Genomic DNA, 19,149 nt, shown 5'->3' on the forward strand with positions numbered 1-19,149 from the left:
TTTAATTTTCTGGCGGTTTGTTATTTTGTTATTTTTCTTTTGTTAATATGTGCATTGAATTGTGGCAAAGGAATAATTGTGGTATTTGGGTCGCTCAATGGATGCAACTCACTCGCTATTGGAGCCTCGGTAATAAGACATGGGTAAGAAAAATAACATTATTAATGAAGTTATGTTTGTTCCATTTTGTAATATCATTGTTATTGTCTGTTAGGTTATTTCTGATTACACAAGGATGCGTCTAGCTGTGGATTTGGTGAATGACGAAAATAACTCAAAGCGGGATATCATAGAGAAGCTTGCTGTCACTGACTGGAATAAAAAGATACAGCAGTCTGTCATGCAAACTTAGGACGTTAAAAACTTTTTTATTAGAAATTATGGATTGAATTAGGCTATTTTATTTTTCTTTAAAATACAAGCTAACTTTATATCTTGCACTTATTTCTTTGACTTTTTAAATATATGGATTTTTTATTATTTATAATGATTTATATCTTGCACTTAGGATTTTTTTAATTCTTGTTATTATCTTGAAAAATTTGGTGCGTGAGATGATATTTATAGTGTATAATCTACGATTCATGGAATAGTTCACTTTAGTATGTTAGTGACATTTACCTGAACACAGAGCAACCAAAGTGTATACATCTCATTATTGGCGGATTCATTGATAAAAGTAAAATAATATATATCAAAATAATGTGGTATAACTTGGCTAATATAAGGTGATATTTTAGATAAAAAATAATAAAATACACAAAAAAAAACATTGGTTAACGTCAAAGCAGTAGCTGCGATATGGTTTGAACTCAACCCCGCTGCTTGAGTTTCCTACTAAGATCAATGCTCAATGTATCTATCAGGCAGAGTCATGGCTCGCTACTGCACCAGCACAAACATGCCAATTGGTACTGAATATATATATATATATATATATATATATATATATATATATATATATATATATAATTAAGTAAGAAATTTTTGTTGAAATTTTCTTGTACTCAGCCCATAGAAAAGCATATTGACAATATGAACCATGTGTATAGTTACCATAAAACCCTAAAATTGATGCCAAACTAACCTACACTTGCACTGTATTTCGCAGTATTCACTTCATTGTCGTCATCGTCAACTTGCATATATTAATATAAGAAACAACCTTTATTTTCGCCGTTTCTCTTCCAGCCACATTCTAGGGTTAGGGTTTCTTCTGCATCTGCTTCAATGGTAACTCTCTTCCCTCTCTCTCTCTTTCTCTCTCTCTCTATGTGAATTTGGATCTGAATGGAAAATTGAATGAGTGAGTGCAGGGGAAGGGAACAGGGAGCTTCGGAAAGAGAAGGAACAAGACTCACACGCTCTGTGTGAGGTGCGGCCGCCGCAGCTTCCATCTCCAGAAGAGTCGGTGCTCCGCTTGCGCCTTCCCTGCTGCCCGCAAGAGAAAATGTAGCAACTTTTTTTTTAAATAAAATTCAATTTTTTTGGTCTGCTACTTATATTGAGGCAAAGTTCATTGAGACATTACTTATCAATTTTGATTTCCTTCGACCTTTATAATTCTTCAACATATCAATACTGTAAGACATTGTGTTTGTTTAATGAGAGTTTTTTACATCCAAATTTTTGCTCTGAAGTATGGTAAAGCTGTGTTGATTTATCTACTTTGATCTTACACATGCATAGTAGTTTCTCCCGCAGGCCTCGCTTTTCCACTGTGTTGATCAGTCTTTCTTAAGTGTCTAAGTGATTACTGATTGATTCAATGCGGATTCATATAATGTAAATTCTCTAATGTTGAATGTGGCTAATCTATAATTAGATTTTGTAGTAATATGTCTTTGCATATTTGTGTAATTGAATTATTTCAGGTGGAGCTATGTGTCTCGGAGTTTTATTTGCTGCTAATATTTTTCCTCTGCACTAGTTACTTTGCTTGACTTGTTTTTTCTCTAGTTAAAGCAGCCAACATAGGTTTTAATATAAGAAATGAGAACCTGGTTGTAACAAGCTCAGACCACTAGGCATAGAAAGTTAGAAACTTAAGTCCAAATGCACAGCAACCAAGTTAATATATGAAATCCAATCGTATTACCTAGAGAAGAAAGGAAAGCGATAAATGAGTTTAGGCTTTTGGGTGTTCTTGGTAAATGGTATATAAACTTGGCTCCTTTTGGAGTTTACATAGTAAACTAAGATTTTAGCCCCAAAGAATAAACTATTGTATGTAATATTACCAATACGTAAATGTAGTTTACTTTTTTTTTTAAGAAGAATTTATAATTTTTTTAATTACAATATTGAATATAGGGCATTCAAGAGTCTGGAACCAAAAGATTTTGTCGAATTGACTCAGATTGGTTGGGTGAAGTTATGTTTTATAATAGTGTTATATTTTTATATTATATAATGTTATTTTTATTTTAAAATAATTTATTTTGATATAAATGTTATATAATATTTATTAAATTTTAATCTTTAATAGTAATATTTTAATGATGTTATATAAAACTTATAAAATTATAACTTTAAAATTGGCCTTATAAAGTATTAGAATTATTTGAACTAACTAAATCCTGTTCCTTACGGGCCATAAAAACCCCTAATTAAGATCACCCCTAATTAAGATTAACGGTTAAAAATGACTAAAAGTATATTTGAAAATTTTTCAATTAAACAGGTCACCTATTATAAAAATAATAATTATAGAGAATTAGAGATAATTGTATTTAGCTGAGTGACCGATAGAGGGAAGAGAATAACTAACTATGTTGCTATATCTTGTGTAAGTGCTTTATACCTGTCATCGGTCACCAGACAGCAGCTTGCGTTGAGAAATTTCAAGCCCGAAAGAAAAAAAAAACTTACAATGATTGCATTATTCTCAAAATTTACAGTTTTGTTTCCTCAAGACGCCAATACTAATTACAAAACCGAAGTTATGAACGGGAAAATTGCCTTCAACTCATCAACTTGCAGAAAAAGATAGGTGATGGGTTGCAAAGACAAATAGGGTCACCAGAAAATTCACCTTTTTTTCTTTTTTCAGGAGAATAAAAGAAAAGAACAAGGCACAAGCATAATATCTCCATGTACAATTGTGTCTCCGGACCTCATGCAAAATTATACTATTCACTTTGGTGATATGAATTCTCCAAATCTATGATTTTCTTCATGCACTTTCTTGAATACATCATCTAGTTCTGGAAATGCTTGCAACAGGAGCAGCTCAAGGAGGTCAAAAGCGTGCTGCTTCAAGCACACAGATGACTACACAAAATAATGTGTCATGCACCCAAATCATCAAAATATTGCACAGATTCTTGCACAGGGAAAAGTCTAACAATTAGCGCGTAGACACATCACACTGGATGATCAACAGGTGAACACAATTAAGCTTCTTTGAACAACGTTAACATATTAGACAGACATTACCTGAAGGAAAAAATAATGTTGCAATTTATTAGCTGGCATAAGAGGTTTAATTTATGGTTCAGAATTTGATTTCACTACTAGTGTTACCTACAATGGTATAGCATAGACTATTCTAGTCGTATATTTTGCAACTGTACAAGAGACCCTTTTGAATTTTAGCATGAATAAGAATCAATAAGATTTTACTTATATAAATAAAAAACTATTGAAACTTTCTGCACATTTCAGCCGAGTGTAACAATGATAAGTTATGATAAATATCTAAAAATTTAAATATTAAAAATTTATCAACCTCAAAGCAAAGTCTTATTAAAATCCAAGAATTTAACTAACATCTTAAACCATACTCTCATGAGTATATACAAGTACATGCTACTGCATCCCATTGAACTTCGAATAATGTCCTTGTTGTACAACCTGTTCTCCACATCACAAATAAATTTGAGAGAATTAAAAATGACTTCAGCGAATTATAATGTGATTTCAAATAGTTTAAGACTTACCAAAACACTAAGTTTCTCTCAATGCAATTATTCATCTCTTTAAATTTATACCTGTAATAGCCACTGATGACTTCCATACGGTGGGATGGGATTCTCATGGCCATTAATCAATCCTGAATCACCTAGCCCAGACTCTTGCTGCACAGGTACATTTACTTCTGTATTTGGCACTGCTAATGTCTCTTGAGAAGCCATAGGGTCCTTGGAAAGCTTCTATGAAAAATTAATACATGGAGTCAAAAATTCTATCAAGTATAACTACAACATAGAGGTCACCAGTTTATTTTAAATCAAATAACAACTAATGCAATATTGTATCTCACTGACCTCCTTGGTACCAAAGCTAGCTTGTGCGCCATTACCAGTCTTATCCCCCAAATCGTCACCGTCATTCCTCACAGGACATTTATTCTTTACATGACCAGCACTGTTGCATTTAGTGCACCTCCGTTTACCCCTTTCCTTTTTCCCCTTGGGTGCTCCTTTTGTCTTGACCACCGAAGGGTCACCAACAAAGTTTGGCGTGGTAGAATCTGTTGTTTGTCTTTTCAAGTCAGATTTTTGTTCTAGTGTTTGGGTCCAACGACAGACTTCATTCATAGTGTCATGGAAAGAAGGACCATCTTGAACTCCTAAGAATACCATCCACGTAGCTGCCACTGATAATGCGCCATAGCGCATTAAAAATTCTCTTTCTCTGTCTTGCGTAGTGCCTCCAGCAGAACTTTCATCCAGATACTTCTTGGCATCCTTCGACCATCTTCTCAAAAGAAGACTATCTGGCAACTTCTGTAAACCTACCCTTTTCATTGCACAAAACATGTGCCTGCAAGGAATGCCTTCACTACTCCACCGACTACATTCACACTCCATATGCTCAGTATTGCGATCGTAAAGTACGATATAAGTATGTTGTCTCCTGTCACACTCCTTAACTTTTAACACAACAGTGGTTGATATGTTTTCCTCATTTATTACATCTAATGCAACTACTTCTTGAATCTCCTTTTTTACTTCTCCAAGAATCTCCCTAGTGTAAAAATTGGCAGCAAAAAGCTCCAACGCTTCTAGCCCAGTAGTTAGAACGGGCTCCCCATACAGCGTCTTAAATTGAGAAACTAATTCATTGTTTCTATAGTCCCTAAGAGCATGTTCAAGATTTTGGACCAACTCTAGAAGACTTTGGCGAATGCCAATAAACCTCTTAATGAAGTTGTTTATTGCCTCACACCTTGATGTTGTTCTAAATCCAGCACAGAATTTATCCCTCAAGTAAGCGCTTGCCCAACTTTTCCTCTTCTCATATTCACTTAGAACCCATTCATTTTCCTCCAACCCATATTTTTTATCATATTCTCCCAATATTCTTCAAATTCTTCCGGATGCCATGGAGCATACAAACATCTTCTGAAGTCGTTGGAAAAATTTTTGTTTTTTATGTTTGCCGTTACATTCTTCTGAATGTGCCAACCACATAATCGGTGAGTTGCATCCGGGAAGATTTCTCGAATTGCTGCCTTCATTGCTTCATCACCGTCTGTGACCACAACACTAGGAGACTTGTTCAGCATGACTTCTAGAAAGTTTTGCAACAACCACGTATATGTTGCAGTCCGTTCGTCCTCTACCAAGGCAAAACCAAATATACATGTTTGGCGGTGATGGTTACAACCTGAGAAGATTACCAAGGGCCTTCTGTACTTATTCTTCCGGTAGGTTGTATCGAATGCAAGCACATCTCCAAAGCACTGATAATCGGACCTACAAATGCCATCTGCCCAAAATAAATTTGCCAGCCGACCTTCATCAGTAGCACTGTACCTTGTCATGGCCATCGGGTCGACATCTGCTTTCCCAAGTAGATAGCTAATGGTCGCATTGGAATCCCCACCAATGAGCATTGCACGACGAGCTCTTTGAAAGTGATTATCTAGGTCCTTCTTTGTGAACCCGACATTGGCATAACCACCGGCTTGGCCTACCATTAGTCCCATTATTTTAGAGGTTGGAAGACCATGATCATGCATGGTATTCGCCTGAGCTTTTTGTGGCTCAGTCAACCCTCGGTGGTTTGGAATTAGGTGTACCAAACATTGTGGGACAAGATCGTGGTTGTGCTTCTCGACTAATTTTTTAACCCTCCAAGTCGAAGTTTTAGTGTCAAGATACACCGCAAGCATGGCTTCACAACCAGTGCGAGTCAGCGCTCTATGCTCCCGCTTCCTACTCAAACTAGATATGTATTTCTCGACTCTTTTTCCTTCCTTGCTGCAAAAAAACCTCCTTCTACGCTGTGTTCCATCTTTTCCACGTGCTGTATCACCCTTGCGAACTCCAAACCTGAGACACCTCGCATAACGTACATACAAGTTATAAGCTGCATCTGATGTTTCAAAAGTCTGGTTTATAATATCATCGGCCGTCACAGTCACACACTTACTACTGCTGCCACCACAATCACAAGTGCAGTTAACATTTTCTTCCACACTAGTCATCATGGGATCTTCGACGTTGTCTTGTGAACTGAGTGGTTCCGAGTCAACATCCATTGCACTCTAATGATATAGTAATAAGTAATAACTCGTAACTATAGCTAGATATATATGAGCAAGTAGAAGAGTAAGGCATGGTATATATAGAAGTTAAGACTTAGGAGTTAGGAGGAGACATCACGAAGATTGGGTTGCTATGTTGTATCAAATAATGTACACGTAGAAAGAGACAAGCAATTGAAGAGGTTTCTCTCTTACTTTAATTTCTAATTCACAATAAAAAAATGGGTAAGTAAGAAGCGTGATACAGTTGGATACAGGCCATGAAAAAATATAGTAATGCATGCCTAATATATGCTATATGTATCACAATCATCGTAAAGTGATCATCAACATTATAATATATATCAATGTCTTGATGATATTATTAGTTATTACATTATGTTTCAGAATGTGTGGTCCCATTAAGCAAGCTGTCATTGATAACTACATTTTATGAAATAAGAGAGACACCGTGCACTATTTTCAAATTTAATTTAGATCTATTACTTCCTATAATAACTTTACCTAAAGTTCATCAGCCAAATAATTAATAACTCAATATATATTACTAATTAATGAGTTCGGCAAGTGAGAGACCAAAGGATAAGGTATCTCGTGGACCACATAATGCTATATAATGATTCTGATTTCTGAACCACATGTCTCAAGAGCCTTATCCACAAACCGCAACCTTGCTCTAAATGCATGTTCACTGTTTCGATAGAGCAAAAATGATGGCACTAATAATAGGAACTACAGTCTTTATCAACAAAAACAAGATAGAGGCGCGTGCAGGGTCAGGCCATGATCATATCCTGTGCTTCATTTTCTGTCTCTTATAGTTAAATCTTCTTTAATGGCTGCTTGTCATGTGAGTCCTGTGATTTTTAGAACCATGGATATAATGAAGCTTCAAATATTGGCTCCGCCTGAGAATCTTTCAAGGATGAACACCATGAGAATTGGTGACAGACCTCTCTGGTTTAGACCCTTCACCATAGTTAAAGTTGGGGAAATAAACTTTGGCTCAGGCTTGGTTAAGGATGACACACTTGCTGAGAAGAAAAGGGAGCTTTACCAGGCAGTGGAAGGTATCCCATTTCAACAATATTGAATCTACTTTTTCTTTTTCTTTCTCATTATAAGCTTTTAGCATTGTTTAACAATGCAATGCAGAAAGGGTATGTGATATGTTTGAAATCAAATGCAATAAACAATATGTTTCAAGGAATCAACAGGGGGATTTTTGGACTCCCATCTTCCAAGAAATTTGAAATTGAGAGTTTGGTGCAGCAGCTAGAATCTCAGAATCCAACTCCAGAGCCAACTCTAGAACTAGACAAGGTAACTTCAACTCTGCCTAAATTATCTGATATCTGATTGTGATTGCAATTTATGATCTATCCCTATCAATAATTTCTATTACATGGAAGGTGGCTGGGTGCTGGAGGCTTGTTTATAGCACAATCACAATTCTGGGATCAAAGAGAACCAAGATAGGCCTCAGAGACTTTATCTCATTGGATGAGTTTTTTTCAAACCATTGACATAGCCAAGGTACAAACTACAGAATTTTGAGTAGAGAGATTGTATATAACTTTGACATTAGAAGATGCAAACTGTGTTTCCAGTATTTCATCTTTGTAACTTTTATCTACTGAGTTTGAGCATTGGTCATTTGATTCTAAAATGGAGAGCAAAGCGGTTAACGTGGTCGAGTTCAGTGCAAAGGAGTTGAGTTTGTTGTCAGGACAGCTTAGTATTGAGGCTTCTTTCAAGATTGCTTCAACAACAGTTAAAGCTCTACCCTCTTGTTTGACCAATCTTAATTCATTTCTCTGTAATCTATAACTATTGCTGCTGAGTAACTACCTAATTGGATAATACTTGAAATTCACAGAGGGTTGACATTAAGTTTGAAAGCTCTACCATTACTCTTGATCAGGTAATGCTATTAGATACTGCATTTTTTCTCTAGCCTAATTAATCGGATTTGAATATTTGTCTGATTTTTCCAAGTTCAAATTACTTTCTTCCTTGCATTCACAGTTGATGCATGTATTCCGGAAAAACTATAATCTTCTGTTGGGCATCTTCAATCCAGAGGGATGGTTGAAAATCACGTATCCTAAGATCATATCATGGACAAACTAAAGGGCTGTGAAACACGCTTGTTTTTCTCTGTCTTTTATTCTATCATTATTCTATCATTGATGAAAATTCTTGTTGTTTCTTATTTCAATCTTTCTCATAGATATGTTGGTGACACCATGAGGATTGGAAGGGACAACAAGGGATTATATCTTTGTGCTGGAAAAAATTGAAGATAGAAGTCGTAATCCTCAAGGTTAAGTAGTATTTTATTTACGATAAATGTTGGGGTGACAATTTTTAAAAACTCATACTTTGACTCATCACTACATCATCATAAGATAGAGTGTGGAACTTGCTTTGATGGTGGATTCACTCTTCATCCATCCTTTAGTGAATGAATAAGGAGTTAAAGATGAGTTTAAAAAGGTTATGTCATCTTAACATAACTCGATAGGTTTGAGTTAGACATGTATATTTTTATTAATCCATTTTTAAGTATTTTATCCCCTTTTTTTTTCCTTGATAAAACTAGGGGTGAAAATTTGTGATATGTTGATTATAACTACTGTTGCATTGCGAGTATTAGTACTCACTAATGGTAAAGTAATTTTACCAAATGCTTTTTTTTGTAGCTTATGCATATTAAAAGTTACTTTTATTTTGATTTACCAAACATAGCTAATACAAATCTTGAAAAGTTAAAGTTTTATCAAATCGGGCCAAAACTGACTCATCTAGACATCTACTGGACAAGACTTGGTTGTTATAGTTTATTCATAGATTTTCTTTTTCCTGTGTTGTTTTTTTCCCTATATTTGAAGGCTTTTGAGTGTGGTTTATTATGATCTTTGCTTCATGCTTTGTTTAGTTATTTACTTTTTTATGCTTCAACTGCGTTTTGAATAAGTGTTCCCTGAGTAAAATCTTTTGGACAGCCTTGTACTCCCTACAAAGTTAAAATTTGGAGTCCACACTGCGGAACATTCCCTAACTTATACAGAGGTTTCGTGCAGGAAGAGGCGAAACACCAAGAACCAAAGGACAAGGTGGCAGCGATGGCGATGGTGAGGAGGCAAAGGATTTTGGAATGCGAAAAAGAAAACATGGAGAAGAAGCCCTTCATGGACATACAAACTGAGACCAAGAGATTCAGGCAAACAACACTTGATTTGATTTTTCATTTTTAGCATTCAGCAACAATCGTTACAAATCAGTAACAAGTAATCCCTAATCACACTAAACCTAAAATCAATAAATCTAAACAAAAATTTCAGTAATGATTTGATTTCTATTTTTAGCAGCAGCAAGAAAATTTCAACAGAAGCTTCAGGAATTAAAAAAAGAGCAACAGCACAAAATCAATTATTTGATTTTCCATTAACCCAGTCACAGTTTCACATTCAAAAATCAACAACGTCACATTCAAAAATCAACAACAGGGCATAAAAGGAAGAGAAGAACTGAAGTGAAGGCAGTGCCACTAACCTTCGACAACGACATGGACGGCGCCCGGCGAGACGACAGCGAATGGCAACACAGCGGCGAGCTGCTCCAAGTTCGAGAGAATCCAGAGAGGACGGGGACAGGAAAAAGGAGGACGTCGAACTAGGAGAGAGGAAGCAAAGGCGCCGACAGCACGGACGGCGGTGGCACCGCGGCAGAACAGTTGCAGGGAGAACTTAGGGTTTTGGTAGGGTGAGTTTGGAAGGTGCTTCAGGTGATAGTGATATATGTATGATTCACGTATTGGGGAAATGGGTGGGTGCTAGGGAAAATGGGTGGCTGTTAGGGGAAAGGGGTGGGTTTGGAAAGTGGATCAGACCTTTTTACAAGTTGGTTTTTGATTGAACCGGTTAGACCGGTCGGTCTAGCCGGATTTTAAATATTGAAACTGGTTTTATTTTGGTTAATTAAAAAATTAAAAAAAAAACCAATTCACTAAAAACGTCCAATAATATGACGACACGTAGGTGTCTTTATAAAAAGACATTTTCTGCAACTGTGTGGGAGCATTCCCCTTAACATTATTCTATTTCTTTATTTCAAAACATCCAAAGATTAACGTCCACATACATTCATTATTTTGCTCTTAAATCATGATTTAATTACCTTCTCACATCCTTCAATTTGGAAAAATTATTACCGAAAATTCGTCTAAAAGAAAACACGTGTAGGACATATTCTGATCTATATCTAAACATTTAAATATTAAAATTTTGTTAAAGAATCCATCTAATTTTCTAATTAATCTTTTCCTTTTCAAAATAGATGTGGTAATTACAAAAACAATTTAACTGAGGTATTGAAAATTAAGGGAAATACCATCAAAATAAAATTTTTCTTGCAAAACGGGGTTTACTTTCCTTTGATTTATTTTTTCTAATTGTTTGCATTGCTTATATATTTTATTTTTTTATTTTCTCTTTTATATTTTAAACAAAAAATACTATGCACATATAAAAAAATCAATTACTAAATCAATCATCATGTATTATATTCATACATATTAATTCATATCTTTTTTTAATTAAATACTCAATCAATAAAATGATCAAACTTGTATCAAATTTATCAAAGTAGAATAATAAAAAAAATTTACAGAAGAAGAATAAAATTTTATGAAACACCAAAGATATATTTTTATACGGTGAGTGAAATGTCTTTATTATCAATAATGTTGTTAATACATTCATGCTTTATGTTATTGTTATGGATAAGTTTCATACACTCTGTGTAAAGGAAAAAAAAAAACAAAGAAATTAAGTTTCATAGTTTTCATACTCCATGACAAAAAAATATGTATAATCTTAATGTATGAAATACCGTAAATAAAATAATAATTAGTTTAAATCTATCTTTTATGCTCCATCTAATAAAATTTAGGAGAGTTTCATGCACAGTAGAGCTGTTGTGAAGAACAAAATTATTAGAAAAGAACTTGATTTCTTTATTTGTCCAAATATAAATAAAATGGTGACTCCTCCTTTAATTTTACTAGTCATGTAGACATGTAGTGAGGAGAGGAAAATAGAGAAATATGGTGTGGAATGAGATTGTTTGATGTTAAAAGAAATAAACATTGAGGGCCTTTAGCCTTCTTTCTTAAAAGAGAAAGAATTAAAAATGTTTTCACTTTTAAAAAGAAATTCAAATTCTTAAAAAACAAATAGAAAATGTTAAAAGCAAAAAATACAAACCCGTAACATTGAACTGACAATGGAATACAAACCATCGTTTTTAAGGAGATTAAAAAAAAAACTGTTCAAAGTAATAAACAAAGTAACATAAGTAATACTACACTTCAATACACTGTTATAATCCACCATCAATTACAATCACACACCTAACACCTCATTAATGTTTTTTTTTTTTTAACTTATAACCACACTAGACAGGCACTCTCTCTCTTTTTTTTTTTTTTTTTTGATGACTTACAATCACACCACACATGCATTTTTTTTTTTTGCATTTTTTATTTTTTTTTTGGATTTTTTTAAAACAACTATAATATAAAACAAATCAAATTGCAACTGACAAAGTGACAACGAATCTTTTCTCTTCATCAACTCCTTTGATATGGCTTGGTGTTGCCTTTTGGTCTTTAACTCCATCTTCGGAATTGGACTTCTCTAATAGAACTGTTAATATAATTGTGTCAGTTTGAAGAAAGATAAATAAAAACGAAAAATTTAAACTTTATTAGTAGCAGTAAAATTAAAATTTAATGTAATGTGATACTTCACTTTAATTTAAAGTCTACTAGAAAGACAAAATTATTGATAAATAAAATACAGTTTATTTTATACTTAAATTAAAACAAGCTTTAAACTTATGAATTTTCCCTCTACATTTCTAACAAGAGAAGAAAGAGGGAGAGGGAGAGAAAGGGGAAGATTGAACAACATTGCAAAGTTTGGTTGAAGTGTTCACAGTTTTAGAATTTGCATTAAGTGCATGATTCACAAATTGTATTATAAAATCATTGGAAAAATGTAAAGTGAAGAATATGATGAACAAGTAAAGTGAAATTAAAATACTATTTTAATTAATTAAAGGAGTTTTAATACTAGCTAGTAACCAAGTAAAATGTATGATGAACAAGTAGTACAATAATAGAAGAGAGAAGGAATATGATGCATGTCCCTTACATAAATCTCTGAAGTGGGTATGAGAATTATGAATAAGAGCAAAATGCAAAATGCAAAACATTTAACTTGGTAATCTTTTCCTTTTCTGGTCTTTCTGGTTTGTAGGTGATTAGGTCCCACAGGAAAACATACAGGATGCATGCAGAAGAGACCTAATTAACAGGGGTTGATATTTAGGGTATTTACATATTCTGTATACATGATTTTGTAGAATGAGTATCCCTTTCTGTTTGCTTCCTAGCTTATAAAACAAAGCTAATTCTTTTAATAAATTTCAGGAAGTAAGCTTTATTTAATCTCATCAAAACATGGACTAAAAGGATAAAGGAATTAAATACATACCCCTTCAAATACGTTCCGTACAGCGCAATTGAGATCACCCTCAACCAAGAACGCATGTTTTTCTCCAAACGGGTCGACTTCAGTATCTTCATCAAACGGGTCGACTTCAGTATCTTCTTCGTCCTTGAATTGAACTTCCATCCACCTGTTCACAGATACTGTACCTGCACAAAAACTTTCCATCTTGCTGCAATCGATTAGCAACAAATGAACCAAGGATGGAAATTTTATCCCAATGTTGCCATTGTAAAACCTTCCAAGGTTTGGTAGAGAGCGAAGGGACAGAGTTTTCAGTTTATGAAATACTATTATCTCCTCTCCTACATGCCCTGATGACTCTTCTACTTCTTCTTCAGACACAATCTCTTTCAGTGATTCACAGTTTTCTATGGACATATTCTTCAGCTGATGCAGAGTTCTGCTTGTTGAAGGTGTGAACAAATTCACAAGTCCATTGCATTCTGATATGTTCAACTCTATCAGGCTCGAGAACGATACCTCGCTTGGTACTATGCTCCTCAAACTATGACACTTGTCTATTTGCAATTTTTCAATATTTTCAGAAATGTGTTGCACCCAAGAATGCTCTAACCCAATGGAACTCAGCTGAGACAAGGAACTCAACTGAAAACACTTCACTTGTGGAATAATTTCTTTGACACAATCCATGGTAGGTCTTTTCGTGCAGAATATCTCTTTGAAAGAGCTACAACATACAACGAGCTTTTCTATGTTGGGCAGCCGTTGAAGAAATTCATATGCTAAAGTATCTGAATCATCATGAAAACATTGCAATTGAAGAGCTTCTAATTTTGGAAGGTTGTTCACATGCAACATCATCATGATCTCCTCCTTGCTGACGGCTAGAAACTTCAAGTACGGGATTACCTACAAGGGAAAAAAATATTATCAATTCAGCATACTACATAAATGATAGTCAAAATAATCAATAAGACATGCATGTATTAATGTCATAAAGATTAACAAGACATGAAACCTTTTCTGGCAAGAAAATGGCTTCATTCTCTGCTTGTGGATATTGAAATTTCTGAGACTCAAATTGGAATGTCTTCAACTTTTCACAGTGGAATAAGTGCACTTCCTCTAGCTTGGGGCATTCTAGCTTGTGCGGAGCAGGGTAAAAACATTTCAATTCTGCCAAAGACCACAATTTTATGGTGGTCATGCTTTGCAATGCAAACTCTTTAGGAGCTCCTTCAACAACTACTTCATCCTTTGTAACAATTTCCACCAATCTATCACACTCGGTTATTTCCAGTTTCTCAAGTTTATTCAGATTTTCAGCTACAGATATTGGAAACAAGCTTTGAAGGTTGTTGCATCCATGCACGTACACTGCTTGAAAGCTCTGAAAGTAACTAATTTGTTGAGTAGGATCTGAATCCCAAACATGTTCAAGATTTGGTAGCTGCTCAATAGTCAATTTCTTCAAGCTGGACCTTAAAGAATTGATCTTTGTGTTTTTCACTTCATGTGTCACTTCAAATATTGCTTTCACAGAATCACCTTGTCGCACTACCAACTCTTCCAATTTACATAGCAAACTGAGTATGTGAGAGGGTATTACAATAGACGTGAATTCACATCTTTCCACAATCAAGATCTTCAATCTGATGAAGCACAAGGATGGAACTCGAAATGGACCATTCCATATTCCATGTATCATTGGGTGTTCACTGAGCTTCAATTCCTCTATTCCCCTCACAAATGTTGCAACCTGTGCATGAAATATAACGAAAATGTTAAATTAATCGGTCCACATGTTAATTGACTACACAAAATCTAGTATTTTGATCTAACTTTAATTCTCATTACGTATACATTTTTCATTACATCCTTTTTAGAAATTAAACATCTTACATCTTCATAAATTTTTCTAATTTTCACTTAAAAAAGTCATATCATCAGTTAAAACTATCACATAAATTTTTTGCTTTATATCTTGAGTATTTATACAAAATTTAACTACTTAAATATATTCTTCTAATTCTCTTATAATCTTTTTATTCTAACTAAAACCCTTCCACACATTTATACATAAACAGAAAGAAATCAAAAGAGGTGGAGGAATAATTCATTTAAAAATTTATACAATACAATTCTTCTCAATTGTTAAATTATTAATACATATATAAAATATTTGTGCAAATTGTGTAAAAATTATATCATCCAATGTAAAATTAATGGAAATTTTGCAACAATAATGATGCACATCATATCTGTTTTTAATCCAACATCGGATATAGGTCGGCATATTAAAAACGTGCTATATATATAGCATATCACTTGACTAAAACTGTGTCGATCAACGCTAATTCAAGTTACGATACGAATTCTGACAGTTAAAGAATAAAGTTTGGTAAAGTAAGTAATTTTTTCTCGTTACAAATTAATATTTGTTGTTGTAAACACTTAAAATGTATTGAAAAAGTTTGTCTCTTAAAGGAAAAGTAAGAAAGAAAAAAATAAATACATACATACCTCTGTCTTATAATTGTTTCTTAAGGTAAAATTGAGATCAACTTCCAATGGGATTCTATCATCTCCAAGTATAACAAAGACTACTACTTCTGATAACTTGTTTGTATTGATGGTACCTTCACAGAAAGATTCCATGCTGTTGCACTCAATCACTTTCAATTTCTCCAATGATGGAAAGCTTAAGGTAAAACCCCCATTATAAAATCTTCTAAAGTTGTTTAAACTCTCAAGTTGTAACTCTTGCAGCTGCTCAAATACTATCTCATCATGAATTGATTCTTCTCCTTCATTAGACACGATCCATTGCATGGATTTACAATTAGATATTTTCATCTCTTTGAGTTGAGACAAACTTTTAGCTGTTGCAGATGTGAACAAATATATCATGCTATCGCATTCAGATACAGTCAAATGCGTCAGATTGGAGAAACATACAGGAGAAGAAACTAAACTTGTTAAACCAGAGCAGCTTTTTACTTCTAAGGTTACCAGAGTTTTGAGAATTGATGATTCTCGTATCCAAGAGCGTTCAAATCCTATGGAAATTAGTTCAGAAAGAGAAGCCAACTTCAATTCCTTAAGATGTGGTAGAAATTGGGTGCAATCCAAACTAGGCCTTTTAGAGCAGAATATCTCTTTGATTGAACTATTTTTCAGTTGGAGAGTTTTTATACAGGACACCTTTTGGAGAAATGGAAGTTCATCAGACTCAAGCTCAACATTAAAACCCTGCATATCAGAAACATTTGTGTCGCCAAAGTGGCTTCCATCACATTCTTCATGTCCAATCATCTTCGCTTCTCTTTCACCAAACAACAAGTTGGTCAATTTAGGAGTAACCTGGACAGAGGAAATGAGGCCATCAATTCAAGTTGTTAGAGAAATAACTAAACCAAATGGACTTAAGCTTATATTATTAAAATTATAAGAATGAACACCATACAAGAGAAAAATATAGGCTATAGCACAACAAATACTTTATATAATTGATAATTTTGTTTTTGGAAGTGGGAACGAATATATAGACTCGTGATGCTGATCGCAAGACATGTCCACCAATATATTTTGAAGAAAGATAAAAGAAAATATAAAGTACATTATTTTTACATATAAATCATACAGTAAGAAGAATTTATAGGCACTGTCATACAACACAATTCATTATCCATATTACAAGATTTTTTAACATATTTACCATTGGTAGTCTCATGTAGGAAATATAAAGCAATCGCATGATTAATAAGTACCTCTTTGAAAGAGATTTGGTCCTCAATTTGCGGATCATCATGACCATTCGGTGCCTTCAACAAGACACAATGCAATGAACAGTAAAAACAATTGAAACTTGGTAAATCCAACAGTATCAATGAAGTCAAACGTGGGAACTTAATAAGGTTTGAAATTGCTCTTTCTGGCATTGTTTCAATCCCAGCAATGATTTCCACCAAGCTTTTACAATGTTTCAACTCTAGATTTTCAAGATTGACAAGATCCTTGCCTACTGATTTTGGGAACAAGCTTGCAAGTCTTTTACATGTATCAACATGCACTTGTTGTATAAGTTGAAAGTCGAGTACCCTGTCAGGATCTTCATTCCAAATGCTATCCAAATCCGGCAGCTTTTCTAATACCAACTCCTTCAGTGAAAATTTAACTGGTAGGAGTGTCTTGTCTTTTGTCATGCATTTCACATCAAATATAGTTTTCACAGAACTACATTTTTGAACTTGCAATTTTCGCATGTTATTTAAAAAAGGAAGTAAATGAAGAGGTATTACTTCGAATAAAAAATCACATCGATGCACAATTAGGGACTCCAAATTACGGAAGTATGCTTCAGGAACTGGCATTGAGACACGCCACATGTCTTGAAAATATAGGCTTTCTCTGAGACCAATCTACACGTGAAAACAAGAAACTTAATTACTCCTTGTTTGGTTCTCTTGAAAGTTATTTCTCATAAGCACCTATATAAATTCAAATTTAAAATAGAAAGATGCTACTAGGATTCGTCTTGCTAATGTCATTCATTATTTAACGGCATCTTATTGAAATGTTCTAATATTACTTCAATGTTATGCGAGTCTAAGTTTGTAACTAGTGTATTTAATCCACCCTCTTATTTATTTATTCTGTGTAAAAATAATAAACACAATATTAGTTTAGATGGTAAGTTCTTTTATTTTTAACTAAGAGATTTTATATTTAAATTTTACAAATAACTATATATATATAATGAAAATTTTGTATATCAAACTTCTTTCAATATTTATATAATAGATAAGTATTGTGTTAGTAATGAAAATTACTAAAATAAATAATCTTCCAATATATCATGACATATCTTTTATTTTGATTTTATGCGACAAATTCCATTATGATATCATATAGATTTAATTAGATGATAAATCATTTAAGTTAAAATGTTTATAGTTGAATTTTTATTCCACGCACTAAATATTATTATAAGAATTTAAAAAAACATTTATTTTTTTATAGTGTCATAATTATTTACATGTAATACGTAATTTTTTAAGATCCTGCAAGTTACAAAAATATAATGATAAAAAAGTTATAAAGGAAGTCAAATGAAAACTGAATAAAGTCATAGAATTTCAAAAATATTGTAACCTCTCCTTATGAAAGTAAAGTTGTTATATAACATTTCAATATATAAAAGCAAAGAGCATCTATATCAAATAAAATATTATAACCTCTCCTTATATATATAATATACTAAACCTGGAATTTGTTTATTTTTTGTCTATCATTCCAATTATGTAGTTTATAATATGAGGGACATTTTTACTTTGAAAGAATAAAAGAGGTACTATTTTGTTATTCATTTTGCGAATGGTGGTATCAACATCATCTTCCCATTGGACTTCATATGGTTTATAGCTTTGTCCTGAGCGCAACTTGACTGAATTTAGATTCATTATGTGGATGTGGGGACAGAATGTTGTCATCCTCCAGAGTGTGCGGCCAACGATGGATAAGTGTTGCAATGATGGAAAACACAAAGTACGTTTGCCTGAGTAAAACCATCTCAGCATTGGCAGCTCTTCAAGATGCAAAACCTGAAGCTGCTCAAATATTATGTTCTCATTAGATTCATCATCCTCTTTGCATATTATCTCTCGCATTGAACTACAATTGCTTATCTCCATATGCTTGAGTTGACTCAAACTTTCTGCTGTTGAAGATGTGAACACATACAACAAACCATAGCAATAATCTACAACCAATTTCGTCAGACTAGAGAAAGACACCTTGCTTGCTACTAAGTTCTTTATATGCCAACACCACTTCACTTCCAATGTTTGGATATTATGAAGGATGGGGTGTATCCAAGAGTGCTCCAAACCAATGGATTTGAGTTTAAAAAGAAAAGAGATGCTTAACCCTTTGAGATCGAGATGCGATAGGAGTTCAACATCATCAGCCTTAGGTTTTTCCTCAAATAGCACCTCTTCTTCTGACTCTTCAAATTCAAGTTTTCGAGATTTTACTTCCCAAGTCAACTTGGCGCCTCTCATATCAAATGATAATTTCTCCAAGCTCTGAAATAGGAGATTAACCTAACAA

The 19,149-nt window shown here is 33.7% G+C and overlaps 3 protein-coding genes, 1 long non-coding RNA gene and 1 pseudogene across 11 annotated transcripts in view; 2 read left to right on the top strand and 3 right to left on the bottom strand.

The window, feature by feature from the left end:
- Window positions 1-974: 974 nt before the first annotated feature.
- LOC112715497 (uncharacterized) lies at window positions 975-1,626 on the top strand. Its single transcript, XR_003159733.3, has 2 exons — window positions 975-1,233; window positions 1,317-1,626. It is a non-coding gene; the product is annotated as an uncharacterized lncRNA (long non-coding RNA).
- Window positions 1,627-2,857: 1,231 nt separating this feature from the next.
- LOC112715498 (uncharacterized) lies at window positions 2,858-7,071 on the bottom strand. 8 transcript variants are annotated; one of them, XR_011866542.1, is made up of 4 exons: window positions 4,269-6,632; window positions 3,993-4,154; window positions 3,786-3,855; window positions 2,858-3,438 (listed from the first exon to the last, which is right to left on the bottom strand). XR_011866542.1 is itself a non-coding variant. In XM_072204755.1 (4 exons), exons 1-3 carry the CDS (start codon window positions 4,812-4,814, stop codon window positions 3,811-3,813), a joined length of 753 nt encoding a protein of 250 aa, XP_072060856.1. In that variant the 5' UTR covers window positions 4,815-6,496; the 3' UTR covers window positions 2,858-3,438; window positions 3,786-3,810. The 8 variants fall into 8 exon arrangements, 4 of the variants coding, with proteins under 4 accessions (XP_072060856.1, XP_072060855.1, XP_025623062.3 ...); XR_011866541.1 differs by having other exon boundaries at window positions 3,772-3,855; XM_072204755.1 differs by having other exon boundaries at window positions 4,269-6,496.
- LOC112715499 (fibrillin protein 5 homolog) lies at window positions 7,070-10,514 on the top strand (annotated as a pseudogene).
- A 2,533-nt stretch (window positions 10,515-13,047) lies between these two features.
- LOC112715500 (uncharacterized) lies at window positions 13,048-16,443 on the bottom strand. Its single transcript, XM_025767278.3, has 3 exons — window positions 15,562-16,443; window positions 14,057-14,797; window positions 13,048-13,947 (listed from the first exon to the last, which is right to left on the bottom strand). Exons 1-3 carry the CDS (start codon window positions 16,351-16,353, stop codon window positions 13,048-13,050), a joined length of 2,433 nt encoding a protein of 810 aa, XP_025623063.2. The 5' UTR covers window positions 16,354-16,443.
- Window positions 16,444-18,252: 1,809 nt separating this feature from the next.
- The window catches only part of LOC112717471 (uncharacterized), a 28,279-nt gene continuing 27,382 nt past the window's right edge, over window positions 18,253-19,149 (bottom strand). The window contains exon 8 of the mRNA XM_025769489.3: window positions 18,253-19,142. Within this exon, the coding sequence (XP_025625274.2) occupies window positions 18,315-19,142 (828 nt within the window). The 3' untranslated portion in view covers window positions 18,253-18,314. The remainder of the gene's footprint in view (window positions 19,143-19,149) is intronic.

This window comes from Arachis hypogaea, chromosome 10 (genome assembly GCF_003086295.3).
Source record: "Arachis hypogaea cultivar Tifrunner chromosome 10, arahy.Tifrunner.gnm2.J5K5, whole genome shotgun sequence".
In the NCBI taxonomy this organism is placed as follows: domain Eukaryota; kingdom Viridiplantae; phylum Streptophyta; class Magnoliopsida; order Fabales; family Fabaceae; genus Arachis; species Arachis hypogaea.